The sequence below is a fragment of the Schistosoma mansoni genome, assembly GCF_000237925.1.
Source record: "Schistosoma mansoni, WGS project CABG00000000 data, supercontig 0125, strain Puerto Rico, whole genome shotgun sequence".
Taxonomy (NCBI): Eukaryota; Metazoa; Platyhelminthes; class Trematoda; order Strigeidida; family Schistosomatidae; genus Schistosoma; species Schistosoma mansoni.
In genome coordinates, this window is record NW_017386034.1 from 403,930 (window position 1) to 429,762 (window position 25,833).

General features: G+C 38.3%; 1 protein-coding gene across 2 annotated transcripts in view; it reads right to left on the reverse strand.

Moving 5' to 3' along the window:
• Window positions 1-17,559, reverse strand: part of Smp_139540.1 (hypothetical protein) — a gene marked incomplete at both ends in the record, with an annotated part of 35,405 nt that extends 17,846 nt beyond the window's left edge. Inside the window, 7 exons of one of the 2 annotated variants that reach the window (XM_018790349.1) lie at window positions 145-394; window positions 6,507-6,758; window positions 11,988-12,067; window positions 14,949-15,002; window positions 15,092-15,338; window positions 17,267-17,443; window positions 17,479-17,559. In XM_018790349.1, the coding sequence (XP_018646358.1) occupies window positions 145-394; window positions 6,507-6,758; window positions 11,988-12,067; window positions 14,949-15,002; window positions 15,092-15,338; window positions 17,267-17,443; window positions 17,479-17,559 (1,141 nt within the window). Of the gene's footprint in view, window positions 1-144; window positions 395-6,506; window positions 6,759-11,252; window positions 11,436-11,987; window positions 12,068-14,948; window positions 15,003-15,091; window positions 15,339-17,266; window positions 17,444-17,478 lie in introns of those variants that run through there. The other variant, XM_018790350.1, reaches the window with a different exon arrangement.
• Between the last annotated feature and the right edge of the window lie 8,274 nt (window positions 17,560-25,833).

A 25,833-nucleotide genomic window follows, 5' to 3' on the forward strand; every position in this document is an offset into this window, starting at 1 on the left:
GGCCTATACCCGATTCAAAAAACTAAATGCATTTAGGCCACTTTAACATGAATGAAGATATCAACTGTTGATCAGTACAAATGATACCTAACCATCTAGTAACTTACTTCAACTCCTATACTTCTTAATTAAAAACCTACTTACCTGTATTGGAAGTCCATAAACAGTCCGAGGATTGAGAACGAATATTATCATTTACGGAAGAAAAGGATTTTCTATTTTTGGACTCTGTAGTGAATAAATTCGGAATATTAAAGTTAGAATTACCGAATCGATCTGTTGATTGACAAGTTAGGAATTGGTCAGCATCACTTGCGAATCCTGATTCTGAACAACACAGTGAATATACACTGGAAGTTGAATAATCAGTCCGATTGTTCACTTCAACATTTAGCTGGAATCAGTGTTTGGAACCATGAAATTTAACAAAAGAGATACAAGCAATAATTCATTTTACGATGTTAATGCAAATTGTTACTATCAGCCAAAATCAATAAAATAAAGAAAACTAGTCAGTATACAAAAACGACATCACTGACTAAACATAGCAAGCGTCTTGAGTATTGCAAATAACTAATCAGATAAATAGTAAGTCACCAGTGGGAGCTTACTTTAACCTTCAATATACTTAGCTTAGAGGAGTATCCAACTTAAGATGCACATTTAATGAATACAATCAGAAAGAGTATGTCACACTAGTTAAACATGACCAATAATAAAAGTAAAGCACTACATTGAATCAAAATGTTTAGTCTACATAAAATAATTAAGAAACTCTTCTGACTTAAGATGGACGCCAACCATATGGAACTAAGCAGTTTCGCATTTACTTATGGAATACTTTCAAAGTGTAACAAAATGATTCATTTATTATTCTAGACGTAAAACAGTCGATAACAATGTCATGTATGTTGTTGATCTACAGTAACTCAATATGTATTTTTTTCATGTGACAAAGCACAGAACACTTCTTTTGGCTCATTACAAAGTAAAATTCTTTTACTGTAGAGTTGCATACAAAGTAACTTGGGCAGATTTAGTTTCCCTGCACTCAGCGAGTCCTATTTCAATTCCACCGATGAAATCCTATACAAATAGCAGTTCATTAGCCATAAGTATACCTCTTCTAGCAACTGATTTCTGAATAAAAACAACTTTCGAGTGTTCTTTTTACTTCGTGGACAGGAGAAAGGAAACCACTGTATTTAAAAATATATGCTAGTGTGGAAACTATTGAACATGCATGGAACACAGTGATTAGTGAAACAGTATTGTTAAGTTTCGTAACTCAACTTTAAATGCATTAATTTTCAACTTATTCAGAGAATCGAAATCTAAATTAAACCAATTTACTTCAGTAACGACGTATATGTTTGTGTTTAGCTTTGAAATTGCACTTAAGTGAGAGAGCAGATGATACTATCTGGTCTCTAAAACGGAGTGGATAGAATAGGGTTCAAATATACGACCCCAGTTTGTTAACTATTATATAAACATGTTAATAAAGTAAATAAATAAGTATATGTTAAACACTTGTCCACGTAAGATACTCTATGTCAGTTGGCCGGATATCATCAGCAACAACCTACTCTGGAAGAGAACAAATCAACTTCCAGGTGAAGGGGAAATTAGGAAAAGACGCAGGAGATTGATAGGACATCGTAGTATTTGTATGAACTAATGGTTTTTTTGTATCTGATTGTCCGCTGATTACAAATTCCAAATATAATACATTCATGCGTGATTACGTAGTTCTACTTGCTGTAAATTGCACCATTTCGGGAATTCCTAGTTAGTACATTAATTCGAATATTTCTAATCATCACACTAGCGTCGCGATGGAGCCTGTGATTGAACAGTTGGATATACATTCAAATTCTGAAGCTTTCAAAGATTAAATGAACAGGTTTGAAATCTAGAGTATGACCAGGAAAGATGTTAAGGATGAAGTTGAGGCTCATTTCCTCACATTCATATCTTACTAAATAAATTGGTAATTCCAGATAAGCCTACTTCACTTCCCTACGCAACTCTCAAAGAACTACTACTTAATCATGTAAAGCCTTATTTTCGAATGCCATGAAAAAGCAAAATTTCATGAAATGATTCGTCATGACAACCAAAAGGTTAGAGAATTCATCCTTGAATTGTAGAAACACGCCGCCAAGCGTAATTCTGACCAGCTTCATGGGCAGCTGCGTGATCGATTGATTGCAGTGATTGACAAACCAGTTCTGGAAAAAGAGCTTCTACAAATGCCGAAATGTTCCTTTTAAGATGCTAGAACTGCGTGTATTAATTATGAAGCAGTGCATGAAATTAACTTCCAGAACGTCAAGAATTTTACCACATTACCTAGTTAGCCTAATCCGATGATTACTTAAGGTCATACAGGTAGGTGTTTAATTAATGATAATCCTCATCCTCGTGAAAACATGGATAATAATTCATTCGGGAATTGTAAAGCAGGTTACAGAGGTGAGCACAAGTTTGGTAAATGTTTATCCTGTGGTAAATTTCACTCATGTAATTCATGTGTCTTTCATCATGCTAAATGCTTTAAGTGTGGTAAATTTATTATTTATTTGAACGGATAAATATTGGTACAAGGGGGCATCAGATATATATGCTCCACACAAAAAGTTGACATTTCATTTAATTGTGTGAGGGCTATTATACTGCTTGGGTTCTCAGACCGAAGCAGGTGCTTTTTTAGAGGGCCACACCCAGAGCCTTCGACCTAAAGGTCTGATCCACAAGGCAGTGGAGCGAAGTCAGTAGATGCATTCCCATGGTGGCCAGTGACCAATGATTGGTTGAAACGCCATTTGTTCCCTGAGGATCCTGGAGCCCATACGCACCATCGGTTTGAAATCAGGGTTTTCCAACTCCCTTAGATGAACTTTCTGTGTCCACTAACCCGGTTAAAGCGCCCGACATTTGCTTTTCGTCCTCTCAATTTCGTAAACAGCACACCCGCCACGAGAAGGCAGTGAGTAGGACTTCCCTGACAGAGGCTGTATACGCGTGGCCGTGTGAGAGCATTTCGAGAGAGGGAGGACCCTCCCCACTCTCGGCCGTACCAGGGCATTTGGGGGTAAGTGTGGTAAAAGGGGACAAATTCAGTCGGTTTGTAAAACTACTGTTTATTTGGTCGCAAGCAATACAACACATTGTAATTCATATCCTATTAATTCGAATGGTTCTACTAATCATATACTATCATTATTTACGGCCCTAGCTCAAGCCACACTTCTCGTGCATCCTGACCCATCAGCCACGTTTAGTATAGCGGTTGATGCATCGGATTTCACTTCATATTCAAAAACGATTATATCTGTCCAGTGGTGTTTTTCATGATTTAAGTGTTGGCATTAGCAGCATCAATTCCATAATTTCAGTTGAGAATTTAAAGTCATTAAATCCTGGTGCCATAATCAAGCTTACAAAAGTTTCTATTTCGAGTATTACAGGTCATAAACTTTTTATTTTTCGGTGCTGCAATTTGCCGATCAAAGACGATAAATCTTTAGTCCTAAATTGTGAATCCCTCATTACTGATTATGGATCATCTATCCTGGGTCTAAATTTAAGAATGCTTCAGGGACAGCTTTCTTTACTGACCAATGAAGGCGATTCTAATGAAGCGCTTGATAAATAGTTAAGTACGGAAGTGAAGTGCAAAGAATTGTGCACGACCCTAACGTACCCTCATTCTCATGTGCAAGCAAGAAATTCCAAAACCCTAAAAGCAAATGTCAATTCTACTACTGCTGCAAAATTTAAAGACAGGAGAGGAGATAAAGTCCCTCAGTGCAGAATTACTAGACCGTACGCAAAAGAAACAGTGATGAAATTATAAGCAAAAATGGATAGTGGCTAGCAGAGGAATAGAACGAAATGCGCGTCCTGAATTCCACTGCTTGCTGCTATCCATCTTTGCTTATAATGCTTGTGACTTAAAGCAATATCGAAGCAATCCGCAGAGGATGCATATATGCCAATAAGAGACTGATCAATCGCAGTCCTAAACATCAATGGGAATATTCAGACAAACAATACAAAATGAATTTAAAGTGATGAAATTTCCCTCAGCTATTGTTATATCCTGGCGAAGACATAAGTACAGGTAACTTCCCGGACTTATTAATGGACCATTATTCTATATATATTCTTATTGTACAACTATTCAGTGATTAGATTTAATTTATACATATTCATCTTATTATAAGCTTCATTTTGACCTATGGATTACTATTATAATACGAATTACTGTTCCTAAAGTATACTCAGTTTATTGATTATTGTATCCCACATTCACAGCGACATTCGGCTTGGTGTTGTATAAATATTATTTCCTATTTTATGGTGTAGTGCGGTCTATCTGGTATATAAACCGAGTATGCTTGAAATAAACGATTCGCATAGATTCGTACAGCAGAAGCTGCAATCGGTGTTGTGGACTCAATTGGAAGGGCTAGGCGGACAAGTGACCAATAAGGACGCTAGACTATTCATACTGGTCGAACGTCATTGATTCGTCACAGTGTTAAGATCGGAAAGGTCGTATTTCGATTGGTGGATAATTCACGTGATAAAAAGCCGGACAAAGAATCAATAACGAATTAGCATACGTGTTATTTATTTTTTGAATTCATAACAGTTATCCCAAAGGCAGAAGGCAAGTACGCACAAAACCGCAATTTCATAGTTATTTTAAGTTTAACTTCAAGAATTGCATCGAATTGTTGTGTATTGATATTGGTTCATCTGGGACTATGGTAAAGTCTAATTACGAACAATTTGGACACACCGAACAAGGATGGAAACTAATGCGAGCACGATAATACAGCAACGGACATACGCATCTCAACAATAACCCCCAAATGATGGAATCCAAGAAGGTAAAAGTGCAGAGAAAGCTTGATATTTAACGAGGAAAAAATTGAACAACTATTTGTGTAAAGCAACAGAACATAACTTCGAGATACAGGAAAATTAGCAAACTAGGAATGATAACCAATCAGAGAACAGAAAAGGTCGTGTGAAATATGAATCAGAGATGTTATGGAGGTTATCATAACAGAAAAGAAACCAACACTAATTAACAAAAAACTGGATAACTTTTGTCTTAATGGGCAAGTGGTTTATCTGAAGTTTCCTTACGCTATCGGCATGCTTTTATCGAATGGTATCGATTACAGACTTGTTCGCTGACGACGCATAGCTCAAGTGTTAAACAAACTTGACTTAGATTTCAATCAGCATGACTTCATAGGCAACCCAATAAGCGATTTTCTAGAGCGAACTAGTAAAGTAAATATTGATTCAAGTTATCAGCTGTAGTAGCGGAAGTTAATAAAACTTTGAGTATTTACAGAGCTTAACTGATATGATTACATAAGTCAATCACTAACAATTTAGTGGCTCCGGAACTGAAACTCTGCCCATAGTTTAGGAATTGCAGGATTGAGATATAAGTGGCTGCTCACAGAAAAGCAGTATTTTTAAGATACCCCAAACATAAATAGCATAACAGATTGGAAAAAAAAGACTAACCATACACAATTTTATTGTAGATATTAAAAATTAGAAGTATAGCTAATTATACTATCCGACTATTCAACTACTGGTAGCTCTAATCATGAGGTTTGAACGTTCAAATTGAAGACCACAAACCACATTATTAAGTCGCTGCAACACATCTCCAGAAGAAAGATTCTTCTATGTTTACGGAACCCTAAAATTAGACTAATTCACTAGTGAATCATAACTTACACATGTAGATCTAGAGATTTCGCTAGTCATAAGATTTAAAAAGTTATGTAATGGGATAACAGGTTTTCATGACAATAATAAAATACACATAACAAACACGTTTTGAGGTCAGTAACACAACAATGAGTAAGAGATGATGAAGTTTCACATAATACACGGACTTAATTCACTCTACCAAGTGATATGCATCACTTTTGATGACAAATTGTCAAGAATTATACAACAAGCAGAGATAGTTAACTTTTTAAAAGTGCTATTTTACTGACAATCTAGTTTTTGTTTGTTTCACTCCACTCCTAAAGAATTAAACCTAATACTTCTGGACTATACTTTAGTTTAGTAGTCTTCATAATTTCTTAAAAACCTAATAATCAGACTCCATTGATGAATCTTTTAATTGTATGTAATTTTCGTACTCAACTTGATGAGTGCTAAGAATTCCTATAAATGAATTGTTATACTAGTCATATTTACAGCTCTTAGCATCAGCCCATTTCTTGATCAAGAACGAGTGGGTCCCATGATAGCTATAATCATGGTTTAATTATGTATAAATAACTTCAAAAAAAGGATCTATAGTTATAAAATAATAAGTTATTTGGATGAAAAGCAAGTGGATTCACTCAGTTTATAATTAGTATGAGTGCGAATTAATTACCAAGTCAGGATAACACATATATTTTAAAACCGTAAACGTACAACAGAATGTGTACGAAATGATAACTCACATTTTCAAAAGAACTCCGACTTTTAGATAGATACTTCCAGCGTTCAAGTAACTCGAGGTGCATAAACCAAAGAGACCAGCCTCTGTGAGTTAACTTATCGATATTCTCAGTAAGTTTGCAAATAAGGAAAACAAAAGTTTCACCTCCATATGAATGTGGATTATTTTCGACACCAAACATCTGGAGTTGTGACAGTAACCAGCCAGCGGCGGACAGCGTTTGCATGGATCTTTTGAGAGAGATATGCTCAGCCTATATAGGTATGATATATACAACCTTTAAAGATAATCATATCACAATGATTATTAGAATTTATTTGAAAAAAAATCCAAACATGTTGATGTTATATCATTCAAATAAGATATAATGATATACCTTAAAAAGTAAGGTATTTGGATACAGAACATACTACTCTTAAAAAAGAGAACGCTTCATGCACTAAATCACCTACTTTCCTCGTTATGGTTGGTGGTAAAAGTGCTGTTGGTGATGGCTTTGTGAATGGAAATAAAGTAGAGAGGCCGAAAATACAGTCAGACGTGGGTTTAGAAGTTAAGCGGTTCCGAACTTGCTATTTCTTTTTGTTGTTGAGAAAAGAGTGCCTTGTACTCTTCTAAGACTGCACGTGAGTGAAATAAACTTCCTCACACGGAACCAGGGGAGAATATTCATTTCAGAAACCACTGCTGGACACTATGGTACTCAGTAATTGACATATGATAGCGATTTGATATAAGTAAGTGTGTACAGACTAAAGCTTTCAAATGTAATAGGATCTATGAATCCCCTGAAAAGTATTATAGGCGGGTCGCAAACCTAAAGCCTGATCCTTCAACACAATGAGTGAGCAGATTTTCTATCTCGTTCCCAAACCCAATGAGAAACGAAAAAGAACATTATACTAGTAGCAGTACTTATCTGATGTAAAAGTTAGCTGTTATAGGTCTGAGACCCATTTTCTTGGTCGGACCATTGGGCGAAACGACAACACCTGGAGAGGAGTACGTGAACGTGACGGACAAATTCGGAAGAGTGGTGGCTCGACACCGACGTAGGAAGAGGCGACAAACCACAGTCGGATCATTGGGTAAGTCACATTCTCTTCACTCCACTCACACTGTGTGCATTTGTTTCGACCAATGTCAGTGCGTCGATTGTTGCGATTGGTGTGAATGGAGTGCAACCCCGACCGTTGCTGTTACCTTGACGTGGTGGTCGGGCTCGCCTATCGTGATGAACTAATCGAGCTATGGTGGCTGGAACAATCGTTCCTCAAGGTCCTACCACGCCAGACAGGTCGGTTGAAGAGCGGTAAGACTAAAAGCAGCAATCCCAAGGTCCGAAGGCGAAGTCGTACTGCCGACTGTACAGAGGTGTGACGGCAGTAGGATGTTTCCTTCAGATAACCAGCATGACTGTTTACATACAATATCAAATCATTGGAGGGCATAGTTTAGATATTATGCACCTATCATGTTCTAGTGCGAGGACGTATCTGTCTGCGTCTTGCTGGACGTAGGCACGACGCTTCAAGGAAGCCTCTTAGGCTTCTACTTGGAGACAGGCAAGCTAAGAATATATTTCAGGAACAACTGGGAAAACAGTTAGGCAGACATGTAAGTAGTGCCCGACCCAAGGCAGTGTGGAATGACATCCGAAAAGCTATGGACACAGCAGTGATATCCGCTAGATGCTCGAAAACTCATCCCACCTGGCTCTGAACATAACGAAGAGCGGAGTCAGCTTAAGCGAAGGCTAATAAGAAGCCTACGCAATGACCGTGAACAGTGGTGGGTAGCGAAAGCAAGAGAGATGGAAAAGGCAGCGGCAATAGGTAACAGTAGACAGCTATTCAGACTTGTTAAAGAAACCGGTATTAGGAACCCAAGTATCAATGAAACTATCTCAGATAAAGATGGGTATATCACTCATTCTCAATCCAGGAGATTGGATCAATGGGCAGAACACTTTAGGGATCAGTTCAACTGGCCTTCAGCCACACTTTGGTTTCCCACGATGTCTAGTCGACCAGAATGGCAAGTTAATGTAAGTGCTCCAACTCTTTACGAGGTTGAAAAAGCTATAGGAAACCTGGAGCGAGGGAGAGCAGCAGGCCCTGACAGGTTTACTCCTGAGATTTTTAAGGATGGTGGTCCAGTACTAGCAACGAGATTGACTGAGGTCTTAGGTAGAATCTTGGAACTGGACGTAATTCTATCTGACTGGTCCCAATCACTGATTGTGCCAGTCTATAGGAAAGGACGAAAGTTCTCTTGTGACAATCACAGAGGAATCAGTTTGACGAATATAGTGTCTAAAATATTAGCTTCAATAATACTTGGACGCCTAACCAAAGCTCGTGAAGAGCAGACTAGAGAAAACCAGGTTTTCGACCTGGACGTGGTTGCATAGACCAGATATTCACTCTACGTCAGGTCCTAGAACATAGACATACGTTCAGACGCCCCACAATCGTAGTATTTCTTGACCTTAAGGCGGCATTTGACTCAGTTGATCGAGAGGTTCTATGGCAGTGTTTGTCACTGAAAGGAGTACCAAAGAAGTACATTAACCTCATAAAGGCTCTCTACTCGAACACAACTGGTCGAGTTAGAACTTATGGAGAACTGTCATCAGAATTGGTTACCTCAAGTGGTGTTCGTCAGGGCAGTCCACTTTCCCCATTCTTGTTTAACTTTGTCGTTGACATACTTTTAGAGATAACACATTCATCAGCTAAACCTCCGAGGTTGAACTTTTACCAGGAGGCTCACTTGTTGACTTAGAATACGCCGACGACATAGTTTTATTTGGTGAAGACGCTGACAAAATACAGTCTTCTGACCACTATAAGCAACTATGCAGGCATGTTCGGAATGCGATTCTCTCCCTCGAAGTGCAAAATGTTACTTCAGGATTGGGTTGCATCGACACTTGAACTAATGATAGGGAGTGAAGTAGTTGAGCATTTTGACCAATTCACTTATCTTGTGAGTCACATCAGCCCTTGTGGTCTGGTGTGTGACGAAATCTCAGCACGGATACAGAAGGCTCGTCTAGATTTCGCCAACTTGCGTCATTTATGGCGTAAGCGAGATATCGTTCTAGCAACCAAAGGACGTGTTTACTGAGCAGCAGTTCGTTCCGTCCTACTTTATGTCAGTGAAACATGGTCGGTAAGAGTCAAGTATATTTGTAGGCTACTAGTATTCGATCATAGGTGTCTTCGAAGCATTGCTCGTATATCCTGGAACCACCGAGTAAGTAATGCAGTTGTTAGGAAACGGATACTAGGTAATGATGGCGAATCGATTGATGAAGTAGTGGAACTTCATCAGTTGAGATGGCTGGGACACGTGTTACGTGTGCCCAACCACCGACTGCCCCGACGTACAATGCTTTATGGTGTAGGAATAGGTTGGAAGAAAGATAGGGGCGGCCAGACCAAAACATGGCACAAATCCATGAAGTCGCTGACAAGTGGACTGAGTTATGTTGGTAGGTGTAGACTACCTGGTTGGGATTCGCGAGATGATAGCAACCGATGGATAGAGACCTTGAATGACATGGCTCAAAATCGTTTGCAATGGCGAAGGTGCATCTACTCTTTGTGTTCTACCAAATTCTAATTCTCTGAATTCCTCATGTCCCTATCCTTTTTCTCTTTTCAAATTTATCTCACTGTATTATACTCCTTAAATAACATCTTCAAACCCTAATCTTTCACATAATGCTTATATTCTTACTACTTCTACCACTATGGGGTTTGAATCGACAACTTCATCTCTGTGTTAATGTGGTATGGCAGCTCGAACTGATGTACGTACGTACGAAGTTCTACGCTGTGACTGACTGACATTTTCTCGGTATTTTATTAAAACTAATATTGGGATGTATGAAAAAGTAACTAATGGTTAACTAAGAAAATGAAACATTTATATGTGGTGCTCGCATCTGCTGGGATAACCGGGTAAGTAATAGTGAGGTTAGACACAGGGTATTAGGGAATGATGGTAAATCAGTTGATGAGGTTGTGAATCTTTATCGACTGAGATGGTTGGGCCACTTGTTACGTATACCTGAACACCGATTACCACGACGTGCAATGTTGACCAGTGCAGGGGATGGTTGGAAAAGAGTTAGGGGTGGCCAAACCAAAACATGGCATCAGTGCTTGAAGTCACTAACTTCTAGTCTGAGCCATGTTGGTAGATGCAGACTACCTGGTTGGGGTCCGCGTGACTATCGTAATAAATGGTTGGAGACTCTGGGTGACATGGCTCAGAATCGATCATAATGGCGTAGGTGTATACACTCTTTATCTTCCCTTAAACCTTGAGATTAAAATTGCTTCATAACTTTTTTCCTTCCTATACTATATCCTTATATACAACCTTTCTTTATATACTACCACCACTAAATTAATTACGTCTATGAATCCGGTGTTCATCTTGTTGTGCTAACGAGGTATGGCAACCTGGACCGATGCATATATGTGCCTGGTCCTACGTTGTCGCTGACTGACTGACTGATGTGGTATTTCCAGAATAAAAAACCGCTCTCTGGGGCCAAAACGCTTGATAAAACCTTCATTTCCGTACTTGTATTGTGCATCAATTTTCCAATTAACTATCATTGACTGTCACATATCTCGAACGTAATCCACGTAATCAAGTGGTATCATTTACACTAAAGAAAAAAAGATGGAACCTTATACACAAATCTATCTGAAGTCACTAAACTTACCATTATTTATGTAGTGTGGCCCCTTAAGGGTTGGCAATTGTGTGACAGTGTAATCAGAACTAGAAGTAGCAAGAAACGTAAAATATTTAAAAGCTATTTAGGCCCGCTAAATTCGTTGACAGGTGGTGTTTATTACTATGAGTCAGGTTAGTTAATACCAGTCAATATCAATAAGCTCCCTTGATGAACACTAGTTTAAATCCGTATCTAACTAAATGGCGGACTGAAGAAATTTAATAGATGTTTTTGAAACAGCATAGAAAATATCTCGGTCGGTTACCTTGATAGGTAGGATGCTGTTTTACAACTATAAACCCTTTGATCATTAGATGTAGATAACATTTATTGGTCTTTTGAATACTTCCAAATAAAAGGTTGGTTATATTCGCCCCCTAAGTACCTTTAAGTAAACACAAAATATAATCAAATTGCAACCACAAATATGTATTTGGCAAAAACTTACATTTTTTACCATTACTAATGTCTAAACCTGGACACGTAAAGTAGAGGAACAAGTATACATTGACGTAAACTGGTTACATGAAATAATTCAATAATTAGTTTGTCCCAGTTACTTCAATTTTAGACCATTATAGACACAAAGTATGGATTAAATCTTACCTATATATATTTGTAGATCATAGGAACTTTTGGAATTAAGATAAATAATGGAGGTGTAATGTAAGAAACGACAAAGGGTCTACTAACACAAGCTCATGACAAAAGAAAACTAACCTCAAGGACACTCATATCCGAATTCAGATTACATGTTCCTCTGATCGACTTGGTTAGTACGGTCTGCAGGTCAAAAGTTCCTAGTTAGAAATTTAAAAAGTAACTAAACTATGGTATGAGCTTGGAAGTACAAGGAGAAAAAGTGGGGAAATGGAACAATCATGTACTGGTCCGAGATGTTGCACTTTATATAAATACAAAGAGAAGAAACAACCAACCAATAGTAGCAAGTAACAGGGAAAAAGTAGTAGAGAAAAAAGCAGGAACGGACAGTCGGGTTTACAAAGTAAGATTATAGAAATTTTGAGTACAGAAACTAAATACATAAATGATATAGATCGAGTTATTTTACTGTATCTTTGGTGAGATAATAATCATTTTACAAAACTAAGTGGAAATATGTACATCTTCCTAGTCTTCAGTAAATAATTTTGTTTTGGTGTGACCACTTCACTTTTTCCAACCTTTTCATGAGTCAGGATTGATTATAATACCAACTTGGGAAAGGGGATCTCCAACTTTGCAAAACTGAGATTTAAAATGGATTCTGAAAATTTTAAAGATACTCGAACGAAATACATTCTCACTGATGAACCATTTAGCACTCAAAAAAAAGAACGAAAACTAATTCGATTAGAGAACTAGGAAAACTACTGTTTAAACCTTTCTCATTATAGTTCTGAGTCCGGTAGTCGAAAAATGTGCTTTATAAACTCAAACTATTGAGAACTCTTTGCAGGAAAGTCGTGATTGTTACAGATAATAATGAGTCGTAGTTTGAATGGATCACAAAAAAAATGTTGTTTATCAGAAACGCATAATACTTATTCACAGTTAACCATGATTAATGAGAACGTCCCCAGACTTAGCTAAGTATGATCTCTTACCCAAAGATATGTTAATCGGTTCAGTGTACAGATGGCATTGCTGTGTAAGGAAGAAATATTTGCAATACATGTGGGAACGTTAACATTGTTTTCAGTTGCATCTCCAGGTCATAGGACAGTCACTTTTACTGTCCTAAAGTTTCCTCCATGGTTCTGAAAAAATATCTTACATAAACTATGTTTGGTCATGAAGGATACAAGTTGACAGCCACCCACAAGTCTACTACGCAGAAACCTTGACGATATTGTACAAACAATAAGATAGGCACTGCTAATATACATAGGTATTTTGCAAGGAATACCTAGAAAAATATAAACAGAAACGACCAAATATTAGACAGACCGTAAACTAGGATAAATACGTATCGTGCAGGTTGTAGATTATAAGTGTTTTTAAAGTATTCCCTTGATATCTTTGAGCATCCAGATGATCAATGCTTAGGTTTAAGATACCAAGTAAAGATGATAAATTGGTTTATAAGAATGTGAATGCTTATCGACTGGGGTGGCTGGCACGTATTACTTATCCCCAGATATTACCTTCCTCATCATACAATGTCGGTCAAAGTAGAAGTAAGCTGGAAAAAAACGAAGGGATAAGGAAGCTACTTATGTCAGTCAACATAAGTAGTATGTACTATCCTTCAACCGAAAGTGTGTTCGACAGATATTGTGGTACTAGTCGGAGACTTAAATGCTCAGATCAGGCGTTTAGGCACAGAAGAGAGTCGTTTAGGTGGCCGATGGAGACTTGTTGGTCTCAGATCAGATAACGGAGACCGCCTACTGCAACTGTGAGCAGGCTACAACCCGTTTCCAGCTAGTACTAACTACCGGCACAGTCGTCATCGATGTGCCGCCTAGCGTCCTCCCTCTGTATCTCAAGTCTGGGCTCAAATTGATTACATTGCGATCAGCTACTGCTGGCGAGGTTGTGTACAAGACTGCCGGTCCTTTTAGAATACCTATCTGGACTCTGATCATGCTCTTGTTTGCGCTAATCTTACCTCACGTTCCAGAGGCCAACAAATTCATCATCCTAAACGAAGTTGTATCATACCACAATTTTACACAAGTTGCCAAAGACTTATGGAGCAGATAGGCAAAAAGTAAACTTTTGTAGAGTTTGTTGATTGAGTGAATCAACAAACAACTTTAAAATGGAAATGATTTAAAACATAGATAGATGGATGGAGTAGGAGATGGTGTTTCGAACGGCAAAGCTAAGCAATCGAACTATGTGACTCGGAGAACATACTACTACCAAAGAATGAACAACTGCTCGTATATATCGTTACCAAGGTTTGACTTGATAATTTCGATTAATTTGAGCATTGAGTAGAATATTAATATTCTTGCGTTATTCCTTTATACTATTTAAACTTGGATTATTTATTGATTTATTTATTTGAACACAAATAATAATAATAAGAAGGAGCATCGAAAACATATGCGCCACACAGATCACTTGGTTTGTGTGTGGGCTATCACACTGCCCGGGTACCCAGACAGAAGCAGGTGCTTTTTTAGGGGGCCACACCCAGAGCCTTTGACCTAAAGGTCTGATCCACAAGGCAGTGGAGCAACGTTAGGAGATGCAGTCCCATGATAGCCGGTGACCAACAATTGGTTCATATGCCATTTGTTCCTTCTTGGTTCTGGAGCCCATGTACACCATTGGTTTGGAATCAGGGTTTTCCAACTCCTTCAGGTGAATCCTCAATATCCACCGACCCGATTAAGGTGTCGGACATTTGCTTTTCGTCCTCTCAATTTCGTAAACAACACCCTCGCCAAGAAAAATGAGTAGGACTTCCATGTCAGTGGCTGTATACGCGTGGCCATATGAGCACTTCGAGAGAGAGGGAGAGAGAGAACTGACTCTTCCCACCCTCGGCCGTACCAGGGCATTTGAGTTATTTATTCTCTGACGAAATGGCTAACACTTAATCACGAAACGTCAGAAAACTTTTCTACTCATTGGGATATTACAAATATATTTTATTTATAACTGCTTGTATATTTATCATACTATTTAGAAATTTACAAAATAACCAAATAGTGGCACACTTACGTCTACTGATTGAGCAAAGCTTTGCCTCCGTTTCTTGAACGTCCAGTTCAACATCTATAAATAACAAATAACGCTTTAATGAAGTTAAAATCGTCTTTTTACAACATTGGGTTTGCAAATCGTGTAAAATTACGGTCTCTAACCTCTTATTGTACGTGATGGGTCGTGAAATAAGCTCATCGGTTGAACGAGATTCGTAATATCATTCCACATGGTTTCGATTTCTTGAAGTCGACTGGAAATATTGACACCAAGAAAATTTTCCGCTGATTCAGCAGATATAACAGTTGCGGAATCAGAGGTCTTTCCGGACATAACCAAAAGCTGGTTGGCCAGGGAACGTAAACGATTGAGGTCAACGTCTCGATTGTTAATACACCCAAGGTAATTCTGAAAATTAAAAATGACATCGATGTAACTTCCTAACAAAACTCATATTCCTAATACATGTATGGACAGTTGGAACATTTTAATTCATACAGTTTTTTTTCCTTTTCCCAACTTTAATAACCTGTCGTTGTAGATGATGAAGTGCCTTGCGTAAAATAAAGCCTAGTACTCTTCGGTTTATGTAAATTTACAGATGTACAAACTGTTTTTATTACTATATCCGGATAGTTCTTTAAAAATACCTACGATAGAACACCTGAAATCTAAAGGCCTCACACTAAAAAACGAGATATACAGAAATTATTTAGCATCCAACTTGCAAGGTAATAAAGTGTGTTGCCGATAGTGCTATATTTAAAAAAATGAAGCTGTGCCAGAGAGGATTCATACTAATAAGGGCGCGAGCGTAAAAACCAGGTTAATATGGGCGACTATCAAAAGGGTGAATATTAATAAAGATGATCACTGAGAGGAAAAATAACATTTGTCTATGATGCGAAATATGTTCGACCTAATCTCTATCTCCTTGCCTTACGATCAATGAAAAACGCACATTTCTAAATGTATAGTGAAGAGTCTAATTTCAACAGATACTTCAGGTTTTTGAATTTAGTGACGAATTTTTATTGTTATTACCCTAGAATATAATGTATTATAAGGGACGTCTGTGTGTTGATTTCCAATAGATCAAGAGCTCGTTAGACAAATTCAGGCGACAGAAAATGTAATGACATGTAAAATAAATTTGTATCTATTTATTTTTCAAGAAAATATTTTGTTCGAAATGAAATAACCGTATATAAACTCAGATAATTACATCCCAAGTTATATTTTTCATACCAAATCGGAGTAGATTCGGAATACGTGAAGAGCTGTAAAGGCGAGAAACATGTCTTAATTTTAAAATTATAAGGTTATAGTCGGCATTGTTTTTTAAATATGTTCCCGTAAACATTATTTTATGTACTCACAAGCGAAACTTAACTAAATTTTATTTTGTCGACTGCCGACGTCCGTGATACCAAGAGTTAGATGACTAGGCTTTATTTAATATTAATCAGATGAACAAAAGAAACACACTATGTGGACCACATGAAATTATTACTAACACGGGATTATTATGTATATAAGTCAGACTGTCATTTATCCCAGTTGAAATCATACTCATACTTACGTTTGACAGGCAGAAACGTCAAGACATTCCTTCAGATTGGTCAGCTGAAGTCAAAAATCCAAATAAACTACAACAGTATTTTGGATGATTTCGCTGCAGATTCGATAGCGGTTTAACAGTGCGATTTGTTCCTTATATAACAAGCTGCCACCACTGTAAATTACACGATAATGCAACTTGTCAGAAAACGATTTGCTCACAATTTGGATGATGACCACATTCTACATTGTGATGCTGTTTGGTTAAAAATATATGATGTAGCCAGGTCATAACCATGACCTTGAGGTCGCAGATGGGACTCCCAAACTCTTGATTGGTCACAGTGGTAAAGATTTGTTGATTCCTTAACTTGCCACAACCAAATACCAGAGTAAGAGGGGCAGAAATAGTATTACCGTCAACAGAAAAGATTAGGGATGGAGAAAACTATCCAAGAAAGTATGGATCAGTCGAGTAAATTTAAAAAATTGTAAAGCGTTTCATCAACTTAAGACCTAAGGAAGGGAAGAAGTGGATTCATCTGAGCTACGTCATATTAAGTCTTCCATTATTGGTTATCACGGTCATGTGGATCCTCAGCATGTAGTCTGCGCCTACCTGTATAGCTCAGTCCAACCATCCGTGTGTCCTTGGACTGACGCCATACCTTGAGTAACAGTACTCCCACTTCGAAGGGAAATCGAACTCCAAACTACCTTTAATTCATTTTGCATAACATTCAAAGTGAGTTCAGGTTTGAACTTGGTGAACATACCTGACTCATGTAAGCTTCTGAACGACTAACATATGCCAAACGTCCTTCAAAAGCCAGTTTACAAACTCTCTTAAGCCACCTCTCCAATTCCTCAGACAATAAACAGAATTGGGCGAATAGTTTGGCATAGGCGTATATTGTTGTGTTTTTTGGTAAACGATTGCCACTTGAAAATCTCTAAAATGCAGGTTAACAAAAATATAGATCATTACTTTGCCCATTAGGGAATAGCACTCGTCACGAAGATCAAGAAATGATTGTGTCAACAATAGTGGAATGTTATCCAAAGCCATAGGGATGCTCAATAGTAGTTTAGCCTAAGTTTCAATGAAATTATGTATATATTAAAACTACCGTAAACTTTCTAATTACTGCAGCGACAATCTAGTTACCAAATAAATCACAACGAACAAATAAGGGGATTCCTTCGCGTGCAAGATACTGACTAATGCAGTCTGAGTTTAAAAGACGCGCGAAAAACATGGCTCTCAATCTCGCGCTGGATGTACAAAATGCAAATCAAATCCTGAGGCATTGGCATGTAGTAAGTGAGAACTGGAAAGGTGCGAAGATCATCTGAGTATGTGAAGACATGACGAACGAGTCAAGCTATGTGTTCTTGCGAATATGTTACGTGTCAAGTATTTTGGATGCTTGTGAACAGCATTTTGCTGTCACACATTAATTTTCGTAATGTTTGTGTTTATCCCAGTTTGTCGGTAGTATGACTTTGTTGTTCATCATATAGACCGATGTTAGGTCAACTGTAATATGTTTATTTGTATCAGCCTGAACTCAAGCAGGTAAAACGTACTAGTTATGAAGTCAGAGATAGAATCTAGTTAGATGTTTTTGAACAATAATGAGCTATCTATCCTAAGGGATGTTACTGAACAAGGATGTCTAGTAGTTATTGGGAGAGATTCTGTGTTAAACCATTTTTGGAGATTTTATAAGTTTCTGGTGCACAAATATAAACAGTTCAAACCATTATATGTATTATCATTTTTGACGGAACTAACTTATCAATATGTAACTTAACCGAGGAAGAAAAATTATATGAGTAATAATTGACGCCGATAGCCTTTCCTTTCCGCTTTGTGAACTCGTACAACAACCGTGTATAACATTACTGTAGGTATTACACTAAGTATTCGCATGTACTTCGTAGTCAAAACGATGCATGTTTGTTCTCGACATGACAACTGAAACATAATATCAGTTAGTACTACTTCATGATATTTCTGTCATAGAATTAACGAATGAATTTCCGTAAACAGAATCTCCAGCCACTTACCAAATTATAGAGATCTAATGCATATGGGTATCAGTCAGTCACAACACAGAACGTCGTACGTACGTACATCAGTTCGAGCTGCCATACCACATTAACACAGAGATGAAGTTGTCGATTCAAACCCCATAGTGGTAGAAGTAGTAAGAATATAAGCATTATGTGAAAGATTAGGGTTTGAAGATGTTATTTAAGGAGTATAATACAGTGAGATAAATTTGAAAAGAGAAAAAGGATAGGGACATGAGGAATTCAGAGAATTAGAATTTGGTAGAACACAAAGAGTAGATGCACCTTCGCCATTGCAAACGATTTTGAGCCATGTCATTCAAGGTCTCTATCCATCGGTTGCTATCATCTCGCGAATCCCAACCAGGTAGTCTACACCTACCAACATAACTCAGTCCACTTGTCAGCGACTTCATGGATTTGTGCCATGTTTTGGTCTGGCCGCCCCTATCTTTCTTCCAACCTATTCCTACACCATAAAGCATTGTACGTCGGGGCAGTCGGTGGTTGGGCACACGTAACACGTGTCCCAGCCATCTCAACTGATGAAGTTCCACTACTTCATCAATCGATTCGCCATCATTACCTAGTATCCGTTTCCTAACAACTGCATTACTTACTCGGTGGTTCCAGGATATACGAGCAATGCTTCGAAGACACCTATGATCGAATACTAGTAGCCTACAAATATACTTGACTCTTACCGACCATGTTTCACTGACATAAAGTAGGACGGAACGAACTGCTGCTCAGTAAACACGTCCTTTGGTTGCTAGAACGATATCTCGCTTACGCCATAAATGACGCAAGTTGGCGAAATCTAGACGAGCCTTCTGTATCCGTGCTGAGATTTCGTCACACACCAGACCACAAGGGCTGATGTGACTCACAAGATAAGTGAATTGGTCAAAATGCTCAACTACTTCACTCCCTATCATTAGTTCAAGTGTCGATGCAACCCAATCCTGAAGTAACATTTTGCACTTCGAGGGAGAGAATCGCATTCCGAACATGCCTGCATAGTTGCTTATAGTGGTCAGAAGACTGTATTTTGTCAGCGTCTTCACCAAATAAAACTATGTCGTCGGCGTATTCTAAGTCAACAAGTGAGCCTCCTGGTAAAAGTTCAACCTCGGAGGTTTAGCTGATGAATGTGTTATCTCTAAAAGTATGTCAACGACAAAGTTAAACAAGAATGGGGAAAGTGGACTGCCCTGACGAACACCACTTGAGGTAACCAATTCTGATGACAGTTCTCCATAAGTTCTAACTCGACCAGTTGTGTTCGAGTAGAGAGCCTTTATGAGGTTAATGTACTTCTTTGGTACTCCTTTCAGTGACAAACACTGCCATAGAACCTCTCGATCAACTGAGTCAAATGCCGCCTTAAGGTCAAGAAATACTACGATTGTGGGGCGTCTGAACGTATGTCTATGTTCTAGGACCTGACGTAGAGTGAATATCTGGTCTATGCAACCACGTCCAGGTCGAAAACCTGGTTTTCTCTAGTCTGCTCTTCACGAGCTTTGGTTAGGCGTCCAAGTATTATTGAAGCTAATATTTTAGACACTATATTCGTCAAACTGATTCCTCTGTGATTGTCACAAGAGAACTTTCGTCCTTTCCTATAGACTGGCACAATCAGTGATTGGGACCAGTCAGATAGAATTACGTCCAGTTCCAAGATTCTACCTAAGACCTCAGTCAATCTCGTTGCTAGTACTGGACCACCATCCTTAAAAATCTCAGGAGTAAACCTGTCAGGGCCTGCTGCTCTCCCTCGCTCCAGGTTTCCTATAGCTTTTTCAACCTCGTAAAGAGTTGGAGCACTTACATTAACTTGCCATTCTGGTCGACTAGACATCGTGGGAAACCAAAGTGTGGCTGAAGGCCAGTTGAACTGATCCCTAAAGTGTTCTGCCCATTGATCCAATCTCCTGGATTGAGAATGAGTGATATACCCATCTTTATCTGAGATAGTTTCATTGATACTTGGGTTCCTAATACCGGTTTCTTTAACAAGTCTGAATAGCTGTCTACTGTTACCTATTGCCGCTGCCTTTTCCATCTCTCTTGCTTTCGCTACCCACCACTGTTCACGGTCATTGCGTAGGCTTCTTATTAGCCTTCGCTTAAGCTGACTCCGCTCTTCGTTATGTTCAGAGCCAGGTGGGATGAGTTTTCGAGCATCTAGCGGATATCACTGCTGTGTCCATAGCTTTTCGGATGTCATTCCACACTGCCTTGGGTCGGGCACTACTTACATGTCTGCCTAACTGTTTTCCCAGTTGTTCCTGAAATATATTCTTAGCTTGCCTGTCTCCAAGTAGAAGCCTAAGAGGCTTCCTTGAAGCGTCGTGCCTACGTCCAGCAAGACGCAGACAGATACGTCCTCGCACTAGAACATGATAGGTGCATAATATCTAAACTATGCCCTCCAATGATTTGATATTGTATGTAAACAGTGGGATACTGTCAGAATTATGACTGTCGTAACTAAATTTTTCACATATGTCATTGTGAATCAATTTATTTTGTGCCTACAATTCGTTTGAAAATGCTTAACGGCCAAGTTCGCTCATCCAAAACTGTTAGGTTATTCTTTTCGGGTTATTTTCCGAACCATATCAGGTTTTAAGTAAATGTGGTGAGGTTTAGTAGAGATATTGGTATGCGGGATCAAGACAGTAAGCAACAATAATGCCACTGCGTATACCATAAAGCAGAGAAGGATTCGTCAATGTTTACTTAGGTGATTTTATGATCTTACTGGAGTAACAGACTACTTGAATATATGAGCACTTAAAATCCATGCAACTCAAAGGATACCCAAGGAACACACAGGAATTGAAAGACGGAATGATCGCCTCATGCCAGGCCGTTCAAGGTCGTTGAAACGAAACGACAGGTGGCTTTGAGTTAGCCTAACATTTTTTACTGCCTCTAAAATGTTAATAACTCTTTTCGATATACCCCAAGAATATTTTAAGAACCTTGTTTAGAAATAAACAGTATTGTGCTCTTGTAGTAACGAAGTAACATATATTACTGTACATACCAGTGTTTCAACAAACGTTTACTATCGGCCTTACATTTTATTCATCATGACTGATTGGAAGTATTTCATATACTCTCTTTGCCTCCTGAAAACCCTAGAGATTTTCTAGCACGCCTTGCTTTAGCATCCGTTTGAAATATGACCCTCCGGTATCTCACTTGTTTGGTCTGATTAACAAACCTTTATCTCACGGTAGCTTCTCGCTACTCAGACCTTCGAAACAACCTTGAATAACTAGAATATGCACAACTTGGGACAGTTAATAAGTAAGAAAGCCCCATTTTTCATTCTTTCGATTACTTGATTTTGTCATGAAAATTTTAACACCTTTCGTTCTTACCAGTGAATCCACTAGATAGACCCCCGTCAAGGTTGGAAACAGGCAATGGTTACAAACAGAAGCAAGTGGTTTCTTTTGTCATGGAAGATCTGATGATACACTCTCGTGAAACTGTAATTGAGTTGGTACCTAAACACATTTTTTTGAAGGCGAACATACACTAATGGAAAAGACTTAAATCAGACTCTGAGCACTTGGAGGTGGTTAAAAAAGGACATTATTTTATAACTTGTAGACAGGATCAACTGTTTAGTTTGAAAGACGGCCATCAAATAAGGGAAAGTTAAGGTTTCAGGCACTTAGCTTAGAGCCTAAGTAAAAGGTAGGGCACTGTCCTCGACATGTGCTAGCCTGAGACGAGCAATGCTGACTATCTCGACGCGGCCATGTCGATCAACCTTGAAGGTCCTTTGGTGACGGGAAATCACATGAAAAAGTCCTTCGTAAGGCTGTTGGAATGGTTTACGCACCGAATCTACTCGTATGAAAACATATGAACAGGTAGGTAACTCTCGAGGGAGAGCGACCTGTCGATGTTGCATACGAGTTGACACCAGAAGCAGTGTTCGCATAAATTCAGACAATTCAGACGTAGTCTGATTTACCGAAATCGTTACTTCTCTGTGGTGCAAAAAATTCCCCGGGCAGATGCAATATCGTGCCGTAAACAAGTTCAGCGGCGGAACACTGAATATCTGACTTTAAGCTCGTTCTGATACTTAAGATGAACGGTGAGGTTTCGTACCAATTGTCATTCACATGTGCTCGAAGAACACTTTTAATTTGGCGATGAAACCGTTCAACTAAGCCATTTGATGCTGGGTGGTAGGCGATAGTGCGTACGCGTTGCGTACCAAGTAGTCGGGTTAGCGAGGGGAATAATGCGGACTCAAATTGTTGTCCTCGGTCAGTCGTGACAGTCGAGGGACAACTGTACAGCTCTATCCATCATTCTACGTAGCGGTGACCGACTGTCTCCGCCGTAATAGACGTGATGTGAATAGCTTTGGGTCATCTTACGAATTGGTCGATGCACGTATGTGATCATACCCGTGCAGTGGGGGCAATGGCCCCACAATGTATATACGAAGATTAATGTTAATTTTAGAATTCAATGGACGCCAGATTCTCTGCGCCGTTGATATTCCCTGATTTTCACTCTGCCAATTTTAAACAAATTAAAATACGACGATAACCAATAACGTTTTGATAATAAAGGGATATACTTTCAAGTAGGTATCAAAGAGTTGATGTTTCAGAAAAGTAGACAGAAATAAAGCGGCTCTTACATGTACAATATCTTTTTCAACGGATGCGAATACTTGATGAAACCGAATTATCAAAATAGGAGAAGTATTCTCATCAGTCACAGAACTATATTCCACCCAAAGAAAAGGATTAAACTAATGCAGTTTAATCCGAAGATGAGCGATCAACTATAGAGCGGTTACAATATAGGAAATGAAATTGATAACCGGCTACTGACAACAAGCGTTCTCAAAAAAAACAGCGAACGTGTTCCATTGTCATTATCATAAACAAAACACGATCAGTCCATAAAAACAACCACCACATTATAGTATTATAATATGGTGACCATTAAAAGACGATATCAAGCAAAGCGAAAAATAAAGCAGTCACTAAGATACCCAACAGAATCGAGGAGTTTGTAACAATAATTTCAAAAAGACGAAAAAGGGAAACAAACGTACAAAAATACAGACGACTGAAGAACAAAAGATAAATACAATGAAATAAAATGGAGACATTTTTATGGTTAAATTTACAAGTCAGTCTGAGCTAGATCGCCTCTGAAAACCTGAAGGCACTGGACTGTCGTTCTGTCTTAGTATGTAACTCCTCAACAGTGCACAACCACGATCCCTAACACGGGATTCGAATTGAAGACCTACGATATTGCGTGCGAAAGGTTAACTTCTAGAACACTGAGCCGGCATCCAACAATGTTAATATCTAACTTCAATCGATCAATTATATTGCGCAACCATCCATCCATTGTTTGACGTCAATAATTGTATCTTAGCCGAGAGGATTGGACCTCACTGGTCATAGTTCTCACCAGGACTCGAAGAAATCCGTCTTCAAGCTAGTCACTAGTGTGCATGTGAGGAATCTCATTCTAGGACGAAACGGCTCCCCGGTGTTTCAAGTTTTCAATAGTGGTCTAGCTAAAATCAACTTGTGAATTTAACATTCAAAATACTTTCTCTAAATAAATCGGAGTAGAGAACAGACAGTTCTATAATGTGAAGACGTCAAACAATAGAGTCTCTTGTTTTTCTACTGAAACAGGATTGAACGTATTTCCCATAAATTAAGTCCTGCACAATGACTTCGATGCTTATTTCAATCTATACATGACTACAGAGTCAATTACTTGATTAAAATTTATTCTTGTACCCTGATCACAAAATCTTGTATGAATCAAACACAACTAGTTTTATAGCTTGTCTAATAGTGAATACTTGCAAATACAATCGACTAAAGAGCTTTGATTAGAACAGTAAACAGATGACTCTGACTAAAACAATGGAATCCAATAACGAGAGGTATATAGGAAAAATGGATTAAATGGTGAGTAGAAGTTACGCTCCTTCCCATGAGACAATTCGGTTATCTAGACTGTCCAAAAATAAGAACAAGCTGTAAGCACTATATACTTGACAAAGGAGCTTTTCATACAATTTGCCTGTTACTATGTTTTCCTTGACAGTCAAATGTTAGTAGTAACGTCGATGCACGAATTGTGGCATGAAGTCAATTACATTAAGTTCAAGTATCGTGGCCAAAGATAGAATATATTAAATACGCCCTAGCATACTTAGCAATGCTGCTATTGTAATTATTCTCTTCGTAAAATGACATTTACGAATGCAGAATTTTTTTTAACTTAGCAAACAAATTAGTAGTATAGGATTTTTTCATACACTGAAGCAATTAAAAAGAAAGCATAGTTCCGGATAAGCAAGAGCAGAATATCTACAACGGAAGAACATCTGGAACTCAAAACAACTGTCAAGCGACACCAAGATCAAAATTTTCAATAAAAATGTCAAGACAGTTCTACTGTATGGGGCAGAGACGTGGAGAACTACGAAAGCCATCATCCAGAAGATACAAGTGTTTATTAACAGTTGTCTACGCAAGATACTTCGGATCGATTTGCCAGACACTAACAGCAACAACCTACTGTGGGAGACAACAAACCAGATTCCAGTGGAGGAAGAAGCGCTGGAAGTGGATAGGACACACAATGAGGAAATCACCCAACTGCGTCACAAGACAAGCCCTCTCTCGGAATCCTGAAGGCCAAAGAACACGTTACGCCGAGAAACGGAGACAGACATGAGAAGAATGAACAGCGATTGGATAGAACTGGAATGGAAGGCCCAGGACAGAGCGGGTTGGAGAATGCTGGTTGGCGGCCTATGCTATATTGGGAGTAACAGTCGTAAGTGAGTAAGTATAGTTCTGGATAAAGTCCATCATCACTAAGACTTATTTCTTAACACCTACTTGTATAGAATCCACCGAGAACATCAAAAAACAAAGTATAATCATTCATCTTAAAGATTTAAACCTATATTAATGAACTATGGAAAAAACCAATCAGACCAAGTATTTTCTTTACAAAACAACTTTTTATTTCATTCATAAAATGATTTTGTTTACATGAATTCCAATGATAAAATGTTTTCTAATTAAAAAAATTTATGAATACGAAGTATGAACATACAAAAAAGATTTAACAAAACAAAGACAAAAAGTTTTTTTTTGGATAATATAAAAAAGGTGGATTCCCATTTAAACATTTTAAAAATACATAAACATATTTCTACAGTAAA